Source organism: Numida meleagris, unplaced genomic scaffold (assembly GCF_002078875.1).
Source record: "Numida meleagris isolate 19003 breed g44 Domestic line unplaced genomic scaffold, NumMel1.0 unplaced_Scaffold323, whole genome shotgun sequence".
NCBI classification, from domain to species: domain Eukaryota; kingdom Metazoa; phylum Chordata; class Aves; order Galliformes; family Numididae; genus Numida; species Numida meleagris.
This window is the reverse complement of record NW_018364554.1, coordinates 46,306-65,341: the sequence shown is the minus strand read 5'-3', so window position 1 is coordinate 65,341 and position 19,036 is coordinate 46,306. Positions and strand designations below refer to the sequence as shown.

Sequence of the window (19,036 nt, the reverse complement as noted above, 5' to 3'; positions counted from 1 at the left end):
TCGACCCTGCTTGTCACTCCAGTGTTAAATATGAATCAAATTTTCCATTTTAACACCCCCAAGCCAATCGAAATGGTGCAAGATGTATAGCAGTTTGCCAAGTCCAAGTATAATTACAGTTTACAATATGAATTTTTGGTTCTGTGGAGAGGAGTGTACCTTTCAGAGGATAGTGTATGTAGTGTACCCCACAGTAAGCAAACTTGAAGCCATCTAAGACATCATTGTAAGTATGGTTACATAGAGGATCTTGATTTCTGAAGCCATAAGAGGGATAACCCCAACACATACATGTATCTCATCTTAACTCATATGTTTTCCAACAGCCATGTTTCAGGTGGAGCCCTAGGACCAGTAGTACAGTTAATGACTGTGGCACTGAAAATGGGCAGAAGCATCCTGTTGAGGGGAATTTTTATATTCTAGAGGCTTTATGATGGGTTTATCTAGCAACCACATCCATTGGATATTAGATAAGTCTCCTGGACTGTTTCCCAAAGTGCTGGGAAGTTGGGTGCAGCATGAAAGAGTTACATAAGAGTTGCTTCATAGTAATTGAGTTGCTTCATAGTAATTGAGTTGCTTGAAAGGGTGAAAAAAGGGAAAGGCATGGCTATGCAGGACATCTTGATTGGCCAGGACGACTTGCAAAACTCCATTTTGTGTTGTCCTGTAAGTGAAATGTAGCAGTGAGTGGAATGTGCTGATGTCCCTCCCTTCAAATTGAGGTAGAGATAGGTCATCACTGGATCTATACTCAAAGAAGTAGGTATCATTCAGGGTGAAACTTAATATGCCAGGCCAAAGACAGGTCTCAGTATAACCCTTGTGAGGAGAAGATCTGCTTTTCACGTGATAATGTTCATTATGCTGTCCGTCCTTCCCCATATCAAGGTGGCCAGAAACACAACATAGGGGGTCTCTATACTCTGATGTCTTGCTGGATCAAGAGTTGTATTTAGTGGAGTAACAAGAAATCATATCCCTTGTTCAAAGGACTTGGGGAGGGTCCCTTATTGGTGTGGTTCCGAACTCTCACAAATCCCTGAGTCAGCTCCCACACGGGGTCTGGAGGATTAGTGTCTCCACTCCCCCTTGGCCCACGAGGAGTGAATGGATCCAAGAACTGACATCCTTGCTCATATCCACACCAGCCTGTGCATATTACTGTCATGGAGACTAGAATACACACCATAATCGAGTGGCATATCCAGCGCTTCAGCATAGGGGTCTTCAATCAAGAATTGCAGTCAGATATGCGACTCAAAAATCTGATCATGTCTCCTTATTAGACTTTTCTAAGACCTCTCTTTCAAAAGAAAAATATCCCTCACTTCACAACGACACCTTATTCATATCATTGCTTTTTCACAGTATGCACATTTGTGAACAATCGTCAAGAATGAAGTACAGGAAGAGTAAAATTTCATCAAAAAACACTGATAAACAACTTGAGAGCTCTCTGTGAATTGCAGCCGCCGCCATTGAACAAAACTGATGCATTGGTTTCACAAAAGCAAGGCCAAATATCTCATGCCTTTATGTTTTTGTTTGTCTCTTTTTTTAATGTTTTAAGAAAAATATTAAAAATTAGAATGTTTTGTTACTTATATATTGATGATATTGTGTATTTTATGAAGGATACTCTGAAAGTAATGCCTCCTTTTTTATTATGTTGGCCCATGATGTCAGAGATGGATGTTGGTGATGTGGCAGTAGAGGCTGAAGCTTCCCACCAAGTTTTGTTGCTGTGTGACAGATGGCAGCAGAGGGCCAATCTGACAAAGTGTTCCCTGACATGGAAGCATGTATGAAGCAAAGATGTGTCACTGAATTACTCCATGCAGAAAAAGTGGCACCCACGGACATTCATTGATGCTTGCTGAATGTTTATGAAAACCAAACAGTGAATGTGAGCAGAGTGAAGTGGTGGGTGGTGTGTTTCATCACTAGAGATAGTGGGTCAGCTTTGAAGGAACAGATTTTTATGAGCGTGGCATGCAGGCATTTCTTCATTGCTTGCAAAAAATGCATAGCTAATGGTGGTGTCTGTGTGGAAAAATAATTTTTTGTAGTTGAGAATTTGCTCTGTTAAAAAGTGTAATTGTGCTCTTTGTATCTGTTGTAGTTTCCTGGGAATTAACTAGGAGGCATTACTTTTGAAGCAACTTATGTATATGTGCCAAGACATGAAATGACCTTGCTCCATGCCTCTGCACATATGGATTCCCATTGGTGATGAGAATCCCAACCTTGTTTATGGCTCTTATCTAAAGCCTCCAAGTAGGTAATTTTCTTTTCCCACTCCACCAGCCCCCAAATACCCTCAGGGGAACCAACAGGCAGGATCTTCCTCTAGTGGCACTTGTCATGCTACCTGTTGTTTGGCAAGCAGTTGGCTTGATCGCTCACTTGTTCTGAGGCTTCTGCTACCCTCTGAACTACAGGCCAGGGCCGCCTTCATCATGCAAGGCTGCTCCCAAGGTTTTTTTTTCAGGATCTCCCTGCAACTGAAGGTCCCTTTCACACACAGCTGCTGCACCGGCTCAGGCACTGGGCTCCAATTCCGTTCTCTGCACAAGCACTCTGCACTCCTCCTTGCATTTGCATCCCAGGAGACAGAGGACACCTGAGTGTGGTGGTTGGACAGCAGCAGAGAGCCAAGTACCACTACCTGGCTCACTCACTCCTCCTCCCAAAAAGGAACAGGGGGAGAAAATAGTATGATGAAAAAAAGAAAAAAAAAATACAGATGTGGGAGGTGTTGGGGGAGCTGCTGCTCGGGGCTTGCTGGGCATCAGTCAGACAGCGGGTAATGAGTAACTGCATTGTGTATATATATGTACATACGCTTCTTTTATTTAATTGTATATTTGTTTCTGTTTTCTTTCCTGTTTTGGTCAGTAGGTATTATTTCAACACACAAATTCTGTTTTGCTTCCGGTTCTCCTCCTCATCCCACTGTGGGGAGGGCTGGGTTGGATGGGGACTGCTGCATTCCCTCAGAACTGCCCTACTGTTCCTCTTGTCCCAGGAGGCTCCCTGCCTTTCACTTGCGATCGTGCCAGCCTGCAGGAGGGCAGCAAATGGCCACAGCGCATCCATCCCAGGTAGGGGCTTGGGGAAGCAGCCAGCGAGGCAGAGGTGCAAGGGATGTGACTGCAGCGGGAGAATGGGATGCTCTTGTGCAGCATTTGTGTGCTGCTGTTTGAGAAGTTGCTGGGGCTGGGGTTTCTCTTCTCAACAAGCTGCTTCCCCAGGCCCCAGGTGGTCGCAGCAAGGAGCTGTTTGCTTGCAGGAGCCCGTGAGCTTTGCGGAGGTGGCCGTGTATTTCAGCAGGGAGGAGTGGGCGCTGCTGGACCCTGCGCAGCGAGCGCTCTACCGGGACGTGATGCTGGAGACGTATGAGTGCATAGCCTCGCTGGGTGAGGGCTTTGCTGCCTTTCTTGCTTGTCAGGGCACCTCAGGCTGTGCAGAATGAGCCTCTGCAAGCAGGACAAAGATTAAATATGTTAAAATTACCTGTTGACTGACGCACCAAAAAATGCGTGCATGAATTTCAGAAGCCATTAGTATGCTTAGCACTCTGATAGAAGACCCAGATTCACTGCCGTCACTCTGGCATCATTCAGGAGGGGGAGGATCAGCCCCCTGCATGCTCCCCTTGCGTTGCTGTGTATCATGTTTTTTTAAAAAAGCCCCTGCATAATCTTAAGAGGAGGAAAGTCCTACTACACTCTGAAGCAAGCCGGTATGTGTTGGCCTCGTGTCACTCAGGGCCTAAATGTGGTTTCACAGAAGGGGAGGAGCACATAGTGGAGGTATTGCATAAGCAGCTTTACCAAAATCAAGGAAATGCTTTCATCTCCACTGTTTGTATCATTTAAGCATCTAAACCCGTGGTGATCTCCCTGCTTGAAGGAGGGGACGAATCCTGGATCCCAGATGTGTGCAGCCCAGAGGAGAGCTCAGCCCAGGTGAGCTGTGGAGGGAAAGGAGGAGGTTGGGGTTGGCGGACGCCCCTGTGGGATCAGCTGGGGCATGTTTTGGGCACAATAAGCTAGATCTGGATTTCCTCTGTCATCCCGCAGGTGATGAGATCACGAATTTGAAGGAGAATCTGCAGGAGAGTGTTGTAGCCAAAAGTCTGTGGGATAGTATTTTTCTTGGAAAATCCAGAAGTGAATTCCAAGGGGGCCTGGAGCAAGGAAAGCCCTTGAAGAAGCAGAAGCCAGGGGGAAACCATCCAGGAAAGAGAGTGAGAGAAACCCTGGACTGTGGCAAAGGTCAAAAGCAGCCTAAAGAGCTGAGCACCAAGGAAGTTTGCCAGAAGAACAGGCAGTTCCCATGCAATGAGTGTGGGAAAGGCTTTAAGGATCGTTCCTACCTTGCTATCCATCAGCGCAGCCACGCAGGAGACAAACCCTTCAAGTGTGCCACGTGTGAGAAGAGCTTCAAAAGCAGTTCTCAGCTTGATTACCATGAGCGCATCCACTCAGAATACAGACCCTACAAGTGCCCTGAGTGTGAGAAGGGCTTCAGAAGCAGTTCCAACCTCCTGATCCATGAGCGCATCCACACTGGAGAGAGACCATTCAAATGCTCTGAATGTTCAAAGGGCTTCAAAAGAAGATCCCACCTCGTGATCCATCTACGCGTTCACGCAGGAGAGAGACCCTACAGTTGTCCAGAGTGTGGGAAGGGCTACAAAACCAGTTCCCACCTTATGACCCACCAGCGCATCCATACAGGAGACAGACCCTACAAATGTTCCATTTGTGGAAAGGGTTACAAAAGCAGTTTTGAATTTAAATGCCACCAGCGTATCCACACAGGAGAAAGACCTTACAAGTGTTCTGAGTGTGCAAAAGACTACAAAACTAGTTACCAACTCATGATCCACCAGCGTATCCACACAGGAGAAAGACCCTACAAGTGCCCTGAATGTGCAAAGGGCTTCAAAAGCAAGTCTCAACTCATGGTCCACCAGCGCATCCACACGGGAGAAAAACGCTACAAGTGTCCAGTGTGTGCAAAAGCCTTCAGAAACAGTTCCCAAGTCATGATTCACCAGCGTACCCACAGAGGACAGAAACCGTACAAATGCTCTGAGTGTGAGGAGAGCTTCAGGAGCAATTCCGACCTCATCTCCCACCAGCACATCCACGCAGGAGACAAACTCTATATATGTGACAAGTGTGGAAAGGGCTACAAAAGGAGTTCCACGCTGCTCTCCCACATGCAGATCCCCACAGGAGACAAGCACTATAAGTGTCCTGAGTGTGAGAAAGACTGTGCTTGACAGTTTTCTGTGGTATCCCCATTCTCAGTGGCATTCTTCAGCCAATAAAGAAGAATATCCTTTTGACAATGAACATATTCACTGTGCAGTCCTGAGGTGAGGTCCAGGCAGGGATTTCAAAGGCCAGTGATGCCTCAACACACAGCAGTGTCTCTCTGACTGGGTTTTGCATCAGAAGCGTCCTCTGGAGAACCATGGTCTGCTCTGAGCATGGAGAACTTGACAGTGAGATCAGATCAGTCAGTACTTTCTCCTGACCCAGCACTGATGCCCACTCGTGGTGATGTTTTTTCCCTTAAAACAATTGGGAATTTCCCTTTGTGCCCTTTCAGCTTCTTGTCCTCACTTTTGTCTTTTTCTCCCCCCTCTGCACCCATGCCAGATGGCCACACCTCCTCTGAGCAAGCACAATTGTTCTTGATCTGGCTGGGATGGAGTTAATGGGACTCTGCTGCCTGGCAGTCTCAGCACTCAGTCTGCCAGGGAGCTGCCCAGGGCACTGTGGGGAGATGTGTGGGGGTAAGGAGTCCCCAGGCTGGGCAGGAGCCTTCTGCTGCCAAAGGTTGCTGCGTGGAATAGGGAGCTCACTGCTCCACAGGACCCCAGGGTACTTTTGGTGGGGCTTTGCAAGATGAGAGATATATGCAGGGGTTACCTGGTTCAAGTCTGGATTTCTTGAGTCTCTCCTTTTGGTTTTCTTTGCCTCAGAAGGAGTAAAAATAGAGGCTGTACTGTCCAAGAAAATACTGAGAATCTTAAGCCTTACGCTCCCCCAGGATGTTCTTTTACTACCCCTCTATCATTGCATGTGCAGTGTCACCAGGGCCTGTGTGACATGTCCCTTAGCACCTGCACGCATCGAAATAGCCTTGAGCAGTGCCCTGCTGCCAGGAGGGGTCTGCAAGGCAGAGCTAAGCGCACAGCAGCTGTGAGGGGCTCTGCGAGCTCCAGAGAGGAGATGTGGGGACAGACATAGAGAAAGGGACATCTGCAGACAGCAGAGACATGAGCAGGGAGAGGGAGCTGCCCCTGGAAATGCCATGGGGCTGGGGATATGGGCACCTCCATGCCAAAACCACAGTGCATATCCTTTCCCCATAGCAACCCTGTGGTCTGCTGTCCATCTCCAGCATAGATCTCCATCCTTAACAGCATTGGAATCTTGCAGTGTGCCTTTGAATTCATCAGTTTTGGGGTCAGCATTCAGCTGCAGCTCAGATAATGATGTAGTTTCCATCACGCAGATACATCAATGGAGGAAGAGCATCCATGTCCTAACCCTTTGGGCTCTGTTAAATGCTGTGTTTGGAGCAGGGAATCAGCTGATTCATGTCAGGACAGCACATTTTCAGTATGTTTGAGTCTTTCCCTGGTGTGTTCTACCATGCTGTAGGCTGCCCTGCACAAGGGCACAGCTCTGCTGCAAAAGCTCTGTTATCTAGCATCCTGATGGAGAAGACATCTAAAATGCTAATAAGATGGAAATGCTGCTGGATAGCTCTGTGTGTGCAGCTGCAATGACTCTTCTGTATGCCTGGCAAGAAAGGGAGTACTGAGATCTTCTTCAGGTATGTGAAAATTGAGACGTTTGGAGTACTGCACCTTGAACCTGGATTCCTGTGCTATCAGCAGCATCCAGAGTCATGTAGGGGAACATCTGAGTTCACATATCCTCAGAAGTGCAAGCATGGGCCAGCTGAGACCAGGACTGATGGGTACACCAGCTGTCCTCACTCTATGCTGTGGACCAGTCCCTTTGTCTCTCAGCACCTGTATTTTTTTTTGCTTGATGGGCATTACAGATTTCAAAGATTTCTGCTTTAAAAACACTTCTCAGTTGTGATGGTGCAAGTAGAAATACATAAAATCATATCCACAGAGGAATGCTCTTTGGTCAGGTGAACTGGGAGTAACCATGCTGAGGAGCATTTTATCATGAGTGGATTGAATCTGAGATCACACTGAAATTCTATTTACCTGTTGATGTAGTGCAGTAGGACTCCTTCAGAGTCCACGCCAGAGTCTCCTGATCTTTATTGCACCCTCAGGTTGCTCTAGCAACAGTTCAGGCAAGGGGCTTGCAAAGGTCTCCATGAAAGGGAAGTAGTTTTTTTTCATAGAAGTACACCCTAACATTTTACTGTTTTTCCTTTCATAAATAGGTCATTGTGTCCAGAGACTGTAACAAAGGTGCAACAGCAGCTCCATCACCAAGTTCTCCCTCCTGGCACATGCAGACACACAGCAGCTGCAGCTCCTGCAGTTCTGGATCTTCCTCTGCATCTGCCTGGCTGCCCTCCTGGGCTACAGCCTCTTCATCACAGCTGTAGCCTGCGACCACTGCCTGCACACCCCCATGTACTAATTCCTCCTCAGCCTTGCCCTCCTTGATCTGGGCTGCATCTCCTCCATTTTCCCCAAAGCCACGGCCAGTTCTCTCTGAGACATCAGAGCCATTTCTGACACAGGATGTGTTGCCCTGGACTTTTTCATTTTCTTCTTGCTTACAGCAGAGTATTCCCTACTCGTTGTCATGTCATATGAACGCTATGTGGCCATCTGCAAGCCTCTGCACTGTGGGACTTTCCTGGGCAGCAGAGCTTGCGGTAATAAGCATGAACTCCTGCCTTAGGGGAGTTTGGGCTATTATGACTGGTGTCTGTGTTGCATTTGGGTGCTGTCTTTTCATTCTTTTCTCCTCTGTGCAGATTTTCAGGGATGTGCTCAAGATACCCTCTGAGCATGGATGGCACAAAGCCTTTTCCACATGCCTCCCTCATGTGGCTGTGGTCTCCCTGTTCATCAGCACTGCCATGTTTGCCTACCTGAAGCCCCATTCGTTCTCTTCCCCCTCTCTGGACTTGGTGGTGGCAGTTCTGTACTCGGTAGTGCCTCCATCAATGAACCTCCTCATCTACAGCAGGAAGAACAAGGAGTTCAAAGGTGCTCTTCAGAAAATGATTTTACAGATGTTTTTAATAGAGATAAATGTATCCTCTCTCTTCCCAAATGATTTTGTGCTTATCCCCTGGCAGACCTCATCCTTATTTCATCATCTTTATTATGATTCCTATCTTTATTGCCATGAGCATTTATTATGTTCTTAGAGAAATGTTTGCATTCATCCTGCTTCTACTGTGGAATAAAATTGCTCTGTTAAATTCTGAGGCTATGTCAAACACTAGGTTGGTGCTCTTAGCATCTGCTTTATTAAATTGGATCTCCAGAACACGCTGCCTGAGGACGTGGCTCTTCTTTCAGAGCTGGTGCCAAGAACAGGGCTGAGGTGCTGCACCACAGAAAGCCTGTTGCTCCATGGATTTGGAAGAGAAAAAGCTCATCACAGTACTGTGCGCTGTGAGAGACCAAAGGTAGGATTTAGAAGTAACCTGTTGCTGTCCAATAATGGTGGAGATGGTGAATGGTCACTGAGGTATATCCTCGTGGCAGTCCCACATGTGGCAAGACAGAGAACACCCTCCAGGGAAGGAATATGGAGTTGTGTGGAGCTTCCAGGAGTTCCCCATGGACATCATCTGCCAAGGGTGGGCAGTGACTGGAGGCCCACAAAGAGAGATCAGTCAAGGTGGTTTCACCCAAAGGATAAAATTAAGGTATCCACAGGGAAAGAAGGACACTAATTCCTTTGGGATTCAGTGGAATGGAGAGGGATTACTGTCATTTGCAAGGAAGGAGACCTCTGGCTGCAGCTGGAAAGACACCTGGAAACTTGTAGTATCCCTAGAAAGGTTCTGTAGCCTTTTGGAGCGCTTGTCACAACCATCAAACCCAGTGAGGGAGATGAGTAGTTGTGGTCGCGACCCAGTTGGGTCTGCTCGTGCTTTGCAGCACAGCTAGTGTGGATTCACCTCATGGTCACGGCTGCCTGCAGGAGTGTTGATTTAATTTAGCTTAGTATGGACTGAACTGTCCAGGAAGGCACGAGTTCAGTGGGTCTCTCTTGGATCTTCAGGGACAGTGTTCTCAGAGTCAAGGAACATGTCTATCTGACACAAAGGGACTCCAGCAGGGCCAGGCAGGAGGTTGTCATGGATGAACAGGGACCCCTGTTAGGATTTCAAATTAGGATTTCAAGCAGCAGAAGGAAGTGTAGGGAGGGCAGAAGGGGAATGGGCTGCCCAGGAGACAGATGGAGACCTGGCCTGTGGGTGCAGGAATGGAACCACTGAAGCCAAAGCTCAGCTGGGAATGGAACTATCCAGAGATGACGAGGGCAACGAGAAGGGCTTGTTGAAATACATTGTCAGCACAAGAAAGACAACAAAGGGGAAAAAAAATTCCCAAAATAAAGACAATAGAAATGTAGAAATTCCTCAGATGAGTTTCCCCAGTGAGAGTGTTGGTAGGAAAGGTGCTTTGTTGAGTGGCTGGACATACATTTACCTACACATATAATTATGCATATCTACATATATATATGCTTATATGGAAGGACAGGGAAAGAAGGTGCGATGACATAAGGGAAAATTTGGCTATCCAAAAATAGAGCACTTCATGGAAGCTTTTCTCTTTGATGTCCTTTATTAAGAGGTCAATATATCATAGTGTGACTCTCTGTGCCAAAAGGGCTAAGCTTTGGGACCAGTTTTCTTTAGTATTTTTATCAGTGGTGTGGATGAGAGTACTGAGTGCAGTCTCAGTATGTTTGCAGACGATACCAAGCTAGGTGGGCCTATTGATGTGCTTGAAGGTAGGAAGGCTTTGCAGAGGGATCTGGATAGGTTGGATCAATTGGCCAAGTCCAATTGTATGACATTCAACAAGAGTAAGTGCTGGTTACTGCACTTGGGCAAAAACAACCCCATGAAGTTGTAAGGGCTTGGGGAGGAGTGGCTGGAAAGGTGCCTGGCAGCAAAAGACCTGGGGGTGTCAGGTGCCCAGGTGGTCAAAAAGAACAACTTCCTGGCCTACATCAGAAACTGACATATAGGAGTTGCCAGGGAAACTGAGGTTGTTTAATATGGAGAATAAGGGACTGAGAGGAGACCTCATTGTTCTGTACAACTACCTGAAAGAAGGTTATAGTGAGGAGGGTGTCCGCCTCTTTTCTCAGGTAACAAGTGGTAGGACGTAAGGTCAGGGGAAGTTTATACTGGGCATTAGGAAGAGTTTCTTCATGGAAGGATTGGTCAGTCATCAGAATAGGCTGCCCACAGAAGTAATGGAGTCTCCATCCCTGGAAGTATTTAAGAGATGTGTGGATGTAGCACTATGGGACATGGTTTAGCGATGGGACTTGGTAGATCATTTGATGGCTGGACTTTAGAAGGTCTTTTGCAACCTAGATGATTCTACTGTTCTGTGATTTAATTATGCTATTAAAAGCAAATCCTGGGCAGGAAGAGTTCTGGGGCACTGGGCTTCAGGAAATTTTGAAAATGATCTCTTTTTGTGCTGTAGGGCTTATTATTATTAATTAAAAAAAAATAATATTCCAAGCAACAACAACAAAAAAGAGAAATACTGATCCCTGTGGGACTGATGTACTGGCTTTCTTTGGAAGCTAAGTGAATATAAAGTTGGGATGGAATGCAGTTACTGGGCCACAGACAGCTGGTGCTGTAGTAGATGCCCAGGGACACTCTGCCTGGGATTCACCTGGAGCTCCCAAAGGGCTCTGGCATCCTGCAAATCCTCTGTGATAGCTGCCAATCCCAGGCAAGTACCTCAGGTACACTGAAGCGTATAGAAGTGTCACTGGGTGCTTATGGTGGGACAATAGAGCTCTGCATAAAAACACTTAGATTATGAGCACCTACTGAAATAACAAAATACTATTAATAGAATGTCCATGATTTGCCATGATATCAAGAGTTTTTCAGAGTATGTATTAATAGCAAATTCATATTCCTCTGTACTTGCATTGCCCTGTCTTTGTTTTGCTGTGTACTTAATCTTCCTAATCCTTCATGTATTTCTGCGTGGCCTTACTAAACTGACAATGTCTAAGACCATCTATTCAGCAGTTGATCTGGTCCTGTGCAATGTCTGTTGCTCCCTCATTTCTAATTCCCTTATTCTTTGATCATTCAGATGATATTCCTCTATTCAGCTGCTGCTTCAGGTTTCCCTGAGTTTGTCTGTCTTTCACTTGTCTGTCCACTTCTGTCTTTAGTGTCTGTAGGGGAACTGCTGAGTCATGGCCTGAACCACTGACTGAGCACCTGGAGGAAAGACCCAGTCAGCCCTGGGAGCACAGGTGAAGGCAATTCACCTGTGCAACCAGAAGGGGTGGAGCCAGGCTCCTTGGCCTCATTGAAGGGCTGACTACCCGTGAGGAAGGATCTCTCTCTGGACATCCCTCCTTGGTGGGAGCCTTTCCCTGTGAACCCAGAATCTTCTGATCTGGGTGAGTGATCTATTTCCCTTCCCTTGTCCCACCTTGCTATCGTGCCTGTCCTTCCACCTCTTTGTAACACCTTTTCCATTGTGTTGGTCTTTCTGATCGCTACATTTGGTGAGCCAGGCAGACCAAAATATTAAAATGGCTTTCCTTTTGAATATCTTTAAGTGGGCTAAGGGAGAGAACATCGTCCCTCTAGATAAAACCTTGCCGGGGCACATCCCAGGATTTCTGAGTTCACCCTTTTATGAATTGGCAGCCACAGTTGAAAAATGGGGCCCCTTGTGGGATAGTGGGAATAGTTCTCAGTCCCCATCCTGCATGGCAAAATATTTCTATGGATTAGATAAAAGTATCCTAATTACAAAGGAATGCTGACTGGCTGTGTTCACTGTGGAATGGCCCCTGTTAATGGCTCTAAATCGCGCAGAACATTCGAATAATGCTTTAGAAAATGAGAACCAGCTACTGCATGATTGCATTGAAAATCTTGAGCAAGAGCTTGGCCTCTTGACAGGGAAAAAATCAAGTTTAACTTTCCCCTTAAAACACATACGGAGTATTGCATTGGAATATACTCAGTGCTCTGATCCAGTAGACCTGGGTAATCCAACAGGAAAAATCTCAAGATCAGATCTCGAAGCCCCACTTGAGGTGGATCCCTTCAAGATCCAACTGCAGTGACGCAAAAAAAAAAAAACAAAAAAGGTACAGGATAGACCAGCAGGGGTGCCCCTGATCAATGGCCCCCTGCCCAAACCCATCTGCATGTTACAGCTTGCCTGTATACAGCATCTGAATTGATGGATTTGGTGCAACGATTTTGGCAGAAACCAAGGGGAAGTGTACCGGCTTGGTTACTCTGATTATGGGACATGGGGGCAGAGAGTGCTGTGGTCAGTGGACCAGAAGTTTCCAAGCTCGCGTTCATTACCTCGCACCCTGCCCTTAGGCAAAAACTGTATGCCACTGTGCAATGTAATGAGGAGAATCATTCCCTAATGGATTGGATGATGGCGGCATGCCGTATCACTTGGCCTAATAAGGCCGATATTCTGGTGCATGTAGGCTTTTGGTCCTCCATGGAGGACCTCCAAACATATATTCGTGAGCTAGGAATGAAAGAGGCCATTTCCGAGGAAGCCTTTGAAAGTCCTGATTTAGTAAAATTCTTGGCCGAAATGAGGGACCTAATTTTACAGCAGGCACCCTCCCACCATTATGGCACACTGTTATTTATATTGAACCCCCTGGTGGCCTCAGAGGCCATTGTTCAGCAGGCCACTCAATTGGTGGCTGATCTGGGGGAGACGCAGCGCTTAAGGGCAAGGCGTAATATTAGGATGGTGGAAGGGGCTGAGGTAGATCCAGTTCTTAAAACTAGAAAAGCTGCCCCACAGACACCTTGATTGGGCCCCATATGGGTGTCCCATAAACAGATGTTTAATGACCTCATAGAGGCTGGATTGGCTTTTGCTAAAATCGATCACCAACCTAATCATGTTTTACTTCAATTATGGAAACAACTAAGGGACAACCAAAATTTTCAAAATACCTCCAAAAGAGCAGGGGTATGAATAATTGAATGAATACCAGAAAATACTTGGAACCTAGAGGACTGTGTACTCCCTAATAAAAGGAAAAACCCACCCTAAGTGATTCAGGCTATGATGCCTGAGCCACCTGAGGAAAAAGAATTGGCACTCACACAATCCATGGCTTGATAGCGGATATTAGTCTCCATGTAACTAGGGCCTACAGGTGGGACCGGGGGCCCTATGTTGAGCTGACCATTTTTTGGTCCCAAAAGAACGTACGAAGGGTTATGGCGTTGGTTGACACAGGCGCAAAAGATCAATTATTTATGGAGAGCTGACTAAGTTTAATGGGGATAGAGTGATGATCACTGGCTTCAGGGGACAGACCATTCCAGTTACCCAGACGTGGTTGGGTGTCTCCCACCCTGGGAGTATAAGGTGTCTATTGCCCCAGTCCCAGAGTACTTCTTGGGCATAGACATTTTATGGGGTCAGGCTCTCCAGACAATGGTAGGAGAGTTCAGACTCCGACAGAGGTGTATCAGTGTCCAGGCAGTGCAGACGATATTGAGAGGCCATGTGAAGCATGAGCCTATTCGCCTGCTGGAACCGCACCGGATTACTGGTGTGAGGCAGTATAGACTCCCGGGGGGGGCAAGATGAAATATCAAGGACTGTGCAGGAATTAGAAAAAGCTGGGATCATAAGACCTGCACATAGCCCATATAATTCCCCCATATGGCCAGTGCGGAAGTCAGATGGCACATGGAGAATGACAGTAGACTATAGAGAATTAAATAAGGTTTTGCCGCCTGTTCACGCAGCCGTACCCAATATTGCCTCCCTAAAGGACACATTGAGTAGGGAAATAAAAACCTACCACTGTGTCCTAGATTTGGCAAATGCATTCTTCAGTATTCCAGTTGCTGAATAACTGCAAGACCAGTTCACATTTACATGGGGAGGCAGGCAGAGGACCTTTCAGGTCCTGCCACAGGGGTACATACATTCACCAACATACTGCCATAACCTAGTGGCAGGTGACCTGGCAAATTGGGAAAAACCTAATACTGTTAGCTTGTATCATTATATTGATGGTCTCATGTTAACATCTGACTCACTGGAGGCAGTAGGGCAGGCAGCAGATTCATTCACTACCTATCTGCAGGAAAAAGGATGGGCTATGAACCCCCAGAAGGTGCAGGGTCTGGGCCTGTCTGTGAAATTCCTGGGGGTAGTTTGGTCAGGAAAGACCCAAGTACTACCCAGTGCTGTCATAGATAAGGTTCAGGCATTCCCAGTCCCTACGACACCAAAGCAGCTGCAGGAGTTCTTGGGTATACTGGGATAGTGGCATGCCTTTATACTTCACTTAGCACAGCTGCTGAGACAATTAGACAAACTCACAAAAAAGGGGCAACTATGGGACTGGGGGAGAACGGAACACGAGGCTTTCCAACAGGCAAAACTGGCTGTTAAACAAGCCCAGGCCCTGGGTATATTTGATCCTACCCTCCCAGCCGGATTGGACGTTCATGTCACTCAGGACAGCTTTGGCTGGGGCCTGTGGCAACGCCAGAGTTCTGTTTAGACCCCAACTGGGTTCTGGTCTCGGGTCTGGCACAGAGCAGAGGAAAGATACAGCATGACTGAAAAACAGTTACTGGCTGCCTACTCTGCATTACAGGTGGTAGAGCCAATAACCCAAACATCTGAGGTCACAGTTAAGACCACCTTGCCGATTCAGGGGTGGGTGAAAGATCTGACCCACCTTCCTAAGACAGGGGTGGCCCAAGCACAGACAGTGTCACAATGGTAGAAGGTTATAAGTTCACTGTAGCACACATGGAAAAAACATGCTGGGCAAGACAGTCTGGACTATTCCTGCCTTGGGCAAAGGCAAGCCCATCTATGAGATTGCTTCTGCTCAAGGACCTGGGTGCACTTGGTGGGTAATGTGGAAGAATGGTGACATCTGGTGTGTACCTCAAGGGGATTTGACTCCGGGTGACAACAACCAATAATTTCAATTATATGATGTTAATTGCTACATAACACTGCATATCATAATTACTCTGGCTGTTATATGCCTTATCATTTGTATTACAGTACAAATAACCCAGATTAAAGAATGAATTCTGATAGAACCAGAACTGGCTTCAGCGTCACGCATCATTCCTCCTGCCCTGGAAGATTATTATGAAAGATAGAGCCCGATGCCATAGAGTAAAGGAATGCCACAGATAATTTATAGGGATGGCTGAGGGACCACAGGGATTATATGCGTGTGTATATATTAGAAGGCAAGATAGGTGATGGTAATTAATTAGGATGCATGGGAAACTGTGGGACTTGAGCATGGTGTAAATAATATGGAATAAGGGGGAGATATTGTCCTGGTTTCAGGTGGGATGGACTTTATTTTCTTCATAGTGTCTGTTATGATGCTACAATTTGGCTGTTGGAGAAAAACAATGTTGTTTACTCACCAGTGTTTTAGGTGTTGCTGAACAATGCTGTACAGAGCCAAGGACGTCAGTTTTTTCATCTTCTACTGTCCTGTTAGCAAGAGGGTAGGAGGGGCATGAGGAGCTGGAAGAGGACAGAACCAGGACAGCTGACCTAAACTGGCCAAAGGCATATTCCATACAAACCATATCACTCTGTACAACTGCCTGAAGGGAGAAAGGAGGTTGTGGCAAGGTGGGGATCGCCTATTTCCCCAGGTAACAGCAATAGGGTTAGAAGTTATGGCTTTAAGTTGTGCCAGGGGAGGTTCAGGTTGGATATTAGGGAAAAAAAAAATTCTCAGGAAGAGTGGTGAGGCATTGGAACAGGCTGCCTAGGGAAGTGGTGGAATCACCATTCCTGGAGGTGTTCAAGGAATGTGTAGATGTGACACTTAACAGCATGGCTTAGTGGGCATAGTGGTAATGGGTGGATCGTTAGATCAGATCTTAGTGGTCTTTTCCAACCTTAATGATTCCACGATTATAATACCCAAACAGCCCAGCTATTCAATAACACAAACTTCAGGATCGCACTGGACGGTTTGGTCCTTAATTAAAAGGAGATAGATAATTGATATATTTGCAGACAACATCTTAAGGGTGCAGCAGAAAACCCTCCTGCCCAGAAATGTCCTGTAGTACAGAAGTTTGCAGATGAGGGTCCTATACGGAATAGCTACCTCTGAGGACACCGCTGTGCTGTAGCGCAGGGCTCCGTGCAGATGTCAGCGCTCGCGTGATTCCCGAGAAACGGCTCCTGCGGATGAGTCCCTTGCACTGCACGGCGGGGCGGCAGAGGGGAGCCTTCCGGCACGCACGGGGATTCGCGGCCGTGCTCCGACACTTTTTGTCCCTGCGGAGCCGCCGTGGTCGGGCGCAGTGCGCATGCACAGGAGCTTCCGGCCGCGCTCCGATGCTTTCTGTCCCTGCTGAGCCGCCGTGGTTGGTTGCGGTGCGCATGCGCGGAGTCGCCATGGAGGCGGAGGGTCCATCTGAACCGGGTTTCGTGGGGATCCGGTTCTGCCAGGAGTGGTGAGTGGGGCGGGAGCGGGACCGAACCGAGACCGAGCCTGGGACCTAGCCCGAGCCTGAGCCCGAGCCTGGCCCCGCAATGATTTCGCGTCTCCTTAGCAACAACATGCTGTACCCCAAGGAGGACAAGGAAAGCCGTGTGCTGCTTTACGCGGTGAGACCCCGCGGCTCGGGCACACCCCACGGGCCTAGCATACCCCCGAGCCGCGTCCCTCAGAGCTGGGCCCGGGTCGTGACCCTCCCCACGCTCTCACCCCCATATCTGCCCCCAGTGCCGCAACTGCGACTACCAGCAGGAGGCCGACAGCAGCTGCATCTACGTCAACAAGATCACACACGAAGTGGAGTGAGTGCGGACTCCCATGGGACCCACCCCCGGCACCCCCTTCCCGGGATGCATCTGACAGCCCTTCCTCAGGATTCCTCCCCCAGGAGCCGTCTGCCTCCATCCCTGCCCCCCCTCCTTCCTCCAGCAGGCCCTCCCCCCACCACAAGACAACCTCTAAGGTTCTCCCCGTACCCCGATCTCCCCACCTCGATCCTCCCACCTCGGCATATTGGCTGTCCCTGCTCTGGCCCCCACCTAAGGGTGTCAGTGGGGGCTGGTGAATGGGGGGTTGCAATTTCAAAAAGACTGGTGGGGATTGTTAGTAAGGGGGTAATTAGTGAGGAAAGTGCTTGGCAGGTGGCTCAATAATGAGAGGTAATAAGGGAGGCTGACTGGAGGGCAGTTAACAAAGTGAATCATTTCATAGGTGATTAGTAAGGGTGATAAAGGATTGACTGGGTTAATGACAGTGATTGAGGAGTAAATGGGCAGTAATTAATAAGGACAGGTAATAAGTAAAGCTGACTGGAAGGCAACTAATGGGGATGATTAATACAGAGTATATATTCATAGGCAGTTAATAAGAATTATGAAGGAACTGGTGGAACTGTTAATAAGATTGAGGAATACATATAGAGTGATTGATAAGGACAAGGCAGTAAGGTGGAACAACTCAAAAGCAATTAACAAGGACATAATTAATAAGAGAGATGACAGGATTATTAACTAGCTTGGGGGTCATTAGGAGGGTTGATTAACACTCTGGGTGTCTCTTCACAGTGAGCTCACGCAGATCATCGCTGATGTCTCCCAGGACCCCACGCTGCCGCGCACTGAGGACCACCCCTGCCAGAAGTGAGGAGGACTTGGGGATTGCTGTGGGGACCAGGAACCCCTGCAGGGATGTGAGGGGTCCCCTCGGGGGCAAGGGATGTCCCCAGCCCTGCTGCTTTCCCTCTGGATTCCAACCTTACTGGTGTCAGGGGCATGTTACCCCTGCCATGCTCCTGATGCAGGGCTCTGCTATACCCTGTACATCACCAGTACCCTCCTGTCAGCTCCATTACTTCCCTGTAGGGATATTTAACATCTCCTTCTGTGGTTCCCGTGCCACATAGGGGATCCACATCACTGCTATCCTTTCTCTCCCCCAGGTGTGGGCACAAGGAGGCTGTTTTCTTCCAGTCGCACAGTGCAAGAGCGGAGGTGAGGCACCCCCCCAAGTTCCACAGCCTCCCCACTGCTGCTGCCACCCCTTCATATCCCTCTCCGATGTCAACCACCTCCCCCTTCTCTGCAGGATGCCATGAGGCTCTACTATGTCTGCACAGCCCCACACTGTGGCCACCGCTGGACCGAGTGACAGCTGTGTTCCCAAGCCTTGCTGTTACCCCCAAACTGCTGTTGAATCCTGTACCCCCCATTTTCCCTGACAAATTCCCTCTCTGTATCCGCTAGGATGGCATTTTCATACAAAAAAAAAAAAATTGCTGACTTTTGGCAGGGGGTCATGTTGGTGGATCTGTGGGGTAGCAGGGGATGGGAGGCAGCTCTGGAGTGCTGGGCAGTGGGGAGGCTTTGGGATGTGCATGGCTGTGGTGTAGCTGGGTCCCTGCAGAAATGTTGCACCCATCACTTCCAGCTATGGAGTCCCAGATCCCCTGTGATGTCCCCAGATGGCATCTGTTGTGCCCCCAGAATGTCCCACTGGGCCCTGAATTGCAGACCTAGGATCTCCAAATGGCATCCCAGGTGCCCCAGAGGAGCCCCAAGTGCTCTCAGCCAAGCTCTGTCACCTCACTGGACCCCAGGTTCAGCTCCCAGAGATGTCTTGAGCTCCAGATTTCCCATTGTGTATCCTGTGTTGCAGTCCTGGTGCCCTGAATAGCCCCCCAGGGGCCAAAACTGTCTTCTAGGTACTCCAACCCCTAGTGTACCACATTATACAGTTGACACCCCAAG

At 48.0% G+C, this 19,036-nt stretch overlaps 2 protein-coding genes and 1 long non-coding RNA gene across 3 annotated transcripts in view; 2 read left to right on the top strand and 1 right to left on the bottom strand.

Moving 5' to 3' along the window:
- The window catches only part of LOC110391205 (zinc finger protein 707-like), a 6,838-nt gene extending 2,651 nt beyond the window's left edge, over positions 1-4,187 (top strand). The window contains exons 2-4 of the mRNA XM_021383000.1: positions 3,035-3,110; positions 3,299-3,425; positions 3,889-4,187. Coding sequence (XP_021238675.1) covers positions 3,087-3,110; positions 3,299-3,425; positions 3,889-4,064 — 327 coding nt within the window. The 5' untranslated portion in view covers positions 3,035-3,086 and the 3' untranslated portion in view covers positions 4,065-4,187. The remainder of the gene's footprint in view (positions 1-3,034; positions 3,111-3,298; positions 3,426-3,888) is intronic.
- On the bottom strand, positions 2,968-16,582 carry LOC110391206. The gene is made up of 3 exons (XR_002434010.1): positions 16,395-16,582; positions 15,694-15,796; positions 2,968-3,485 (listed from the first exon to the last, which is right to left on the bottom strand). It is a non-coding gene; the product is annotated as an uncharacterized LOC110391206 (long non-coding RNA).
- Positions 16,583-16,587: 5 nt separating this feature from the next.
- POLR2I (RNA polymerase II subunit I) lies at positions 16,588-18,577 on the top strand. Its single transcript, XM_021382994.1, has 6 exons — positions 16,588-16,746; positions 16,846-16,900; positions 17,019-17,092; positions 17,855-17,929; positions 18,229-18,280; positions 18,375-18,577. The coding sequence occupies exons 1-6, from the start codon at positions 16,628-16,630 to the stop codon at positions 18,435-18,437; spliced, it is 438 nt and encodes a 145-aa protein (XP_021238669.1). The 5' UTR covers positions 16,588-16,627; the 3' UTR covers positions 18,438-18,577.
- The last annotated feature ends 459 nt before the right edge of the window (positions 18,578-19,036 follow it).

Bases quoted from the DNA above. Each gene is read 5' to 3' on its own strand.
- POLR2I (XM_021382994.1), top strand. From the start codon at position 16,628: ATGCTTTCTGTCCCTGCTGAGCCGCCGTGGTTGGTTGCGGTGCGCATG. The intron at 16,901-17,018 runs GTGAGACCCCGC...ATCTGCCCCCAG, and splicing joins GCCGTGTGCTGCTTTACGCG to TGCCGCAACTGCGACTACCA. The intron at 17,930-18,228 runs GTGAGGAGGACT...TCTCTCCCCCAG, and splicing joins GAGGACCACCCCTGCCAGAA to GTGTGGGCACAAGGAGGCTG.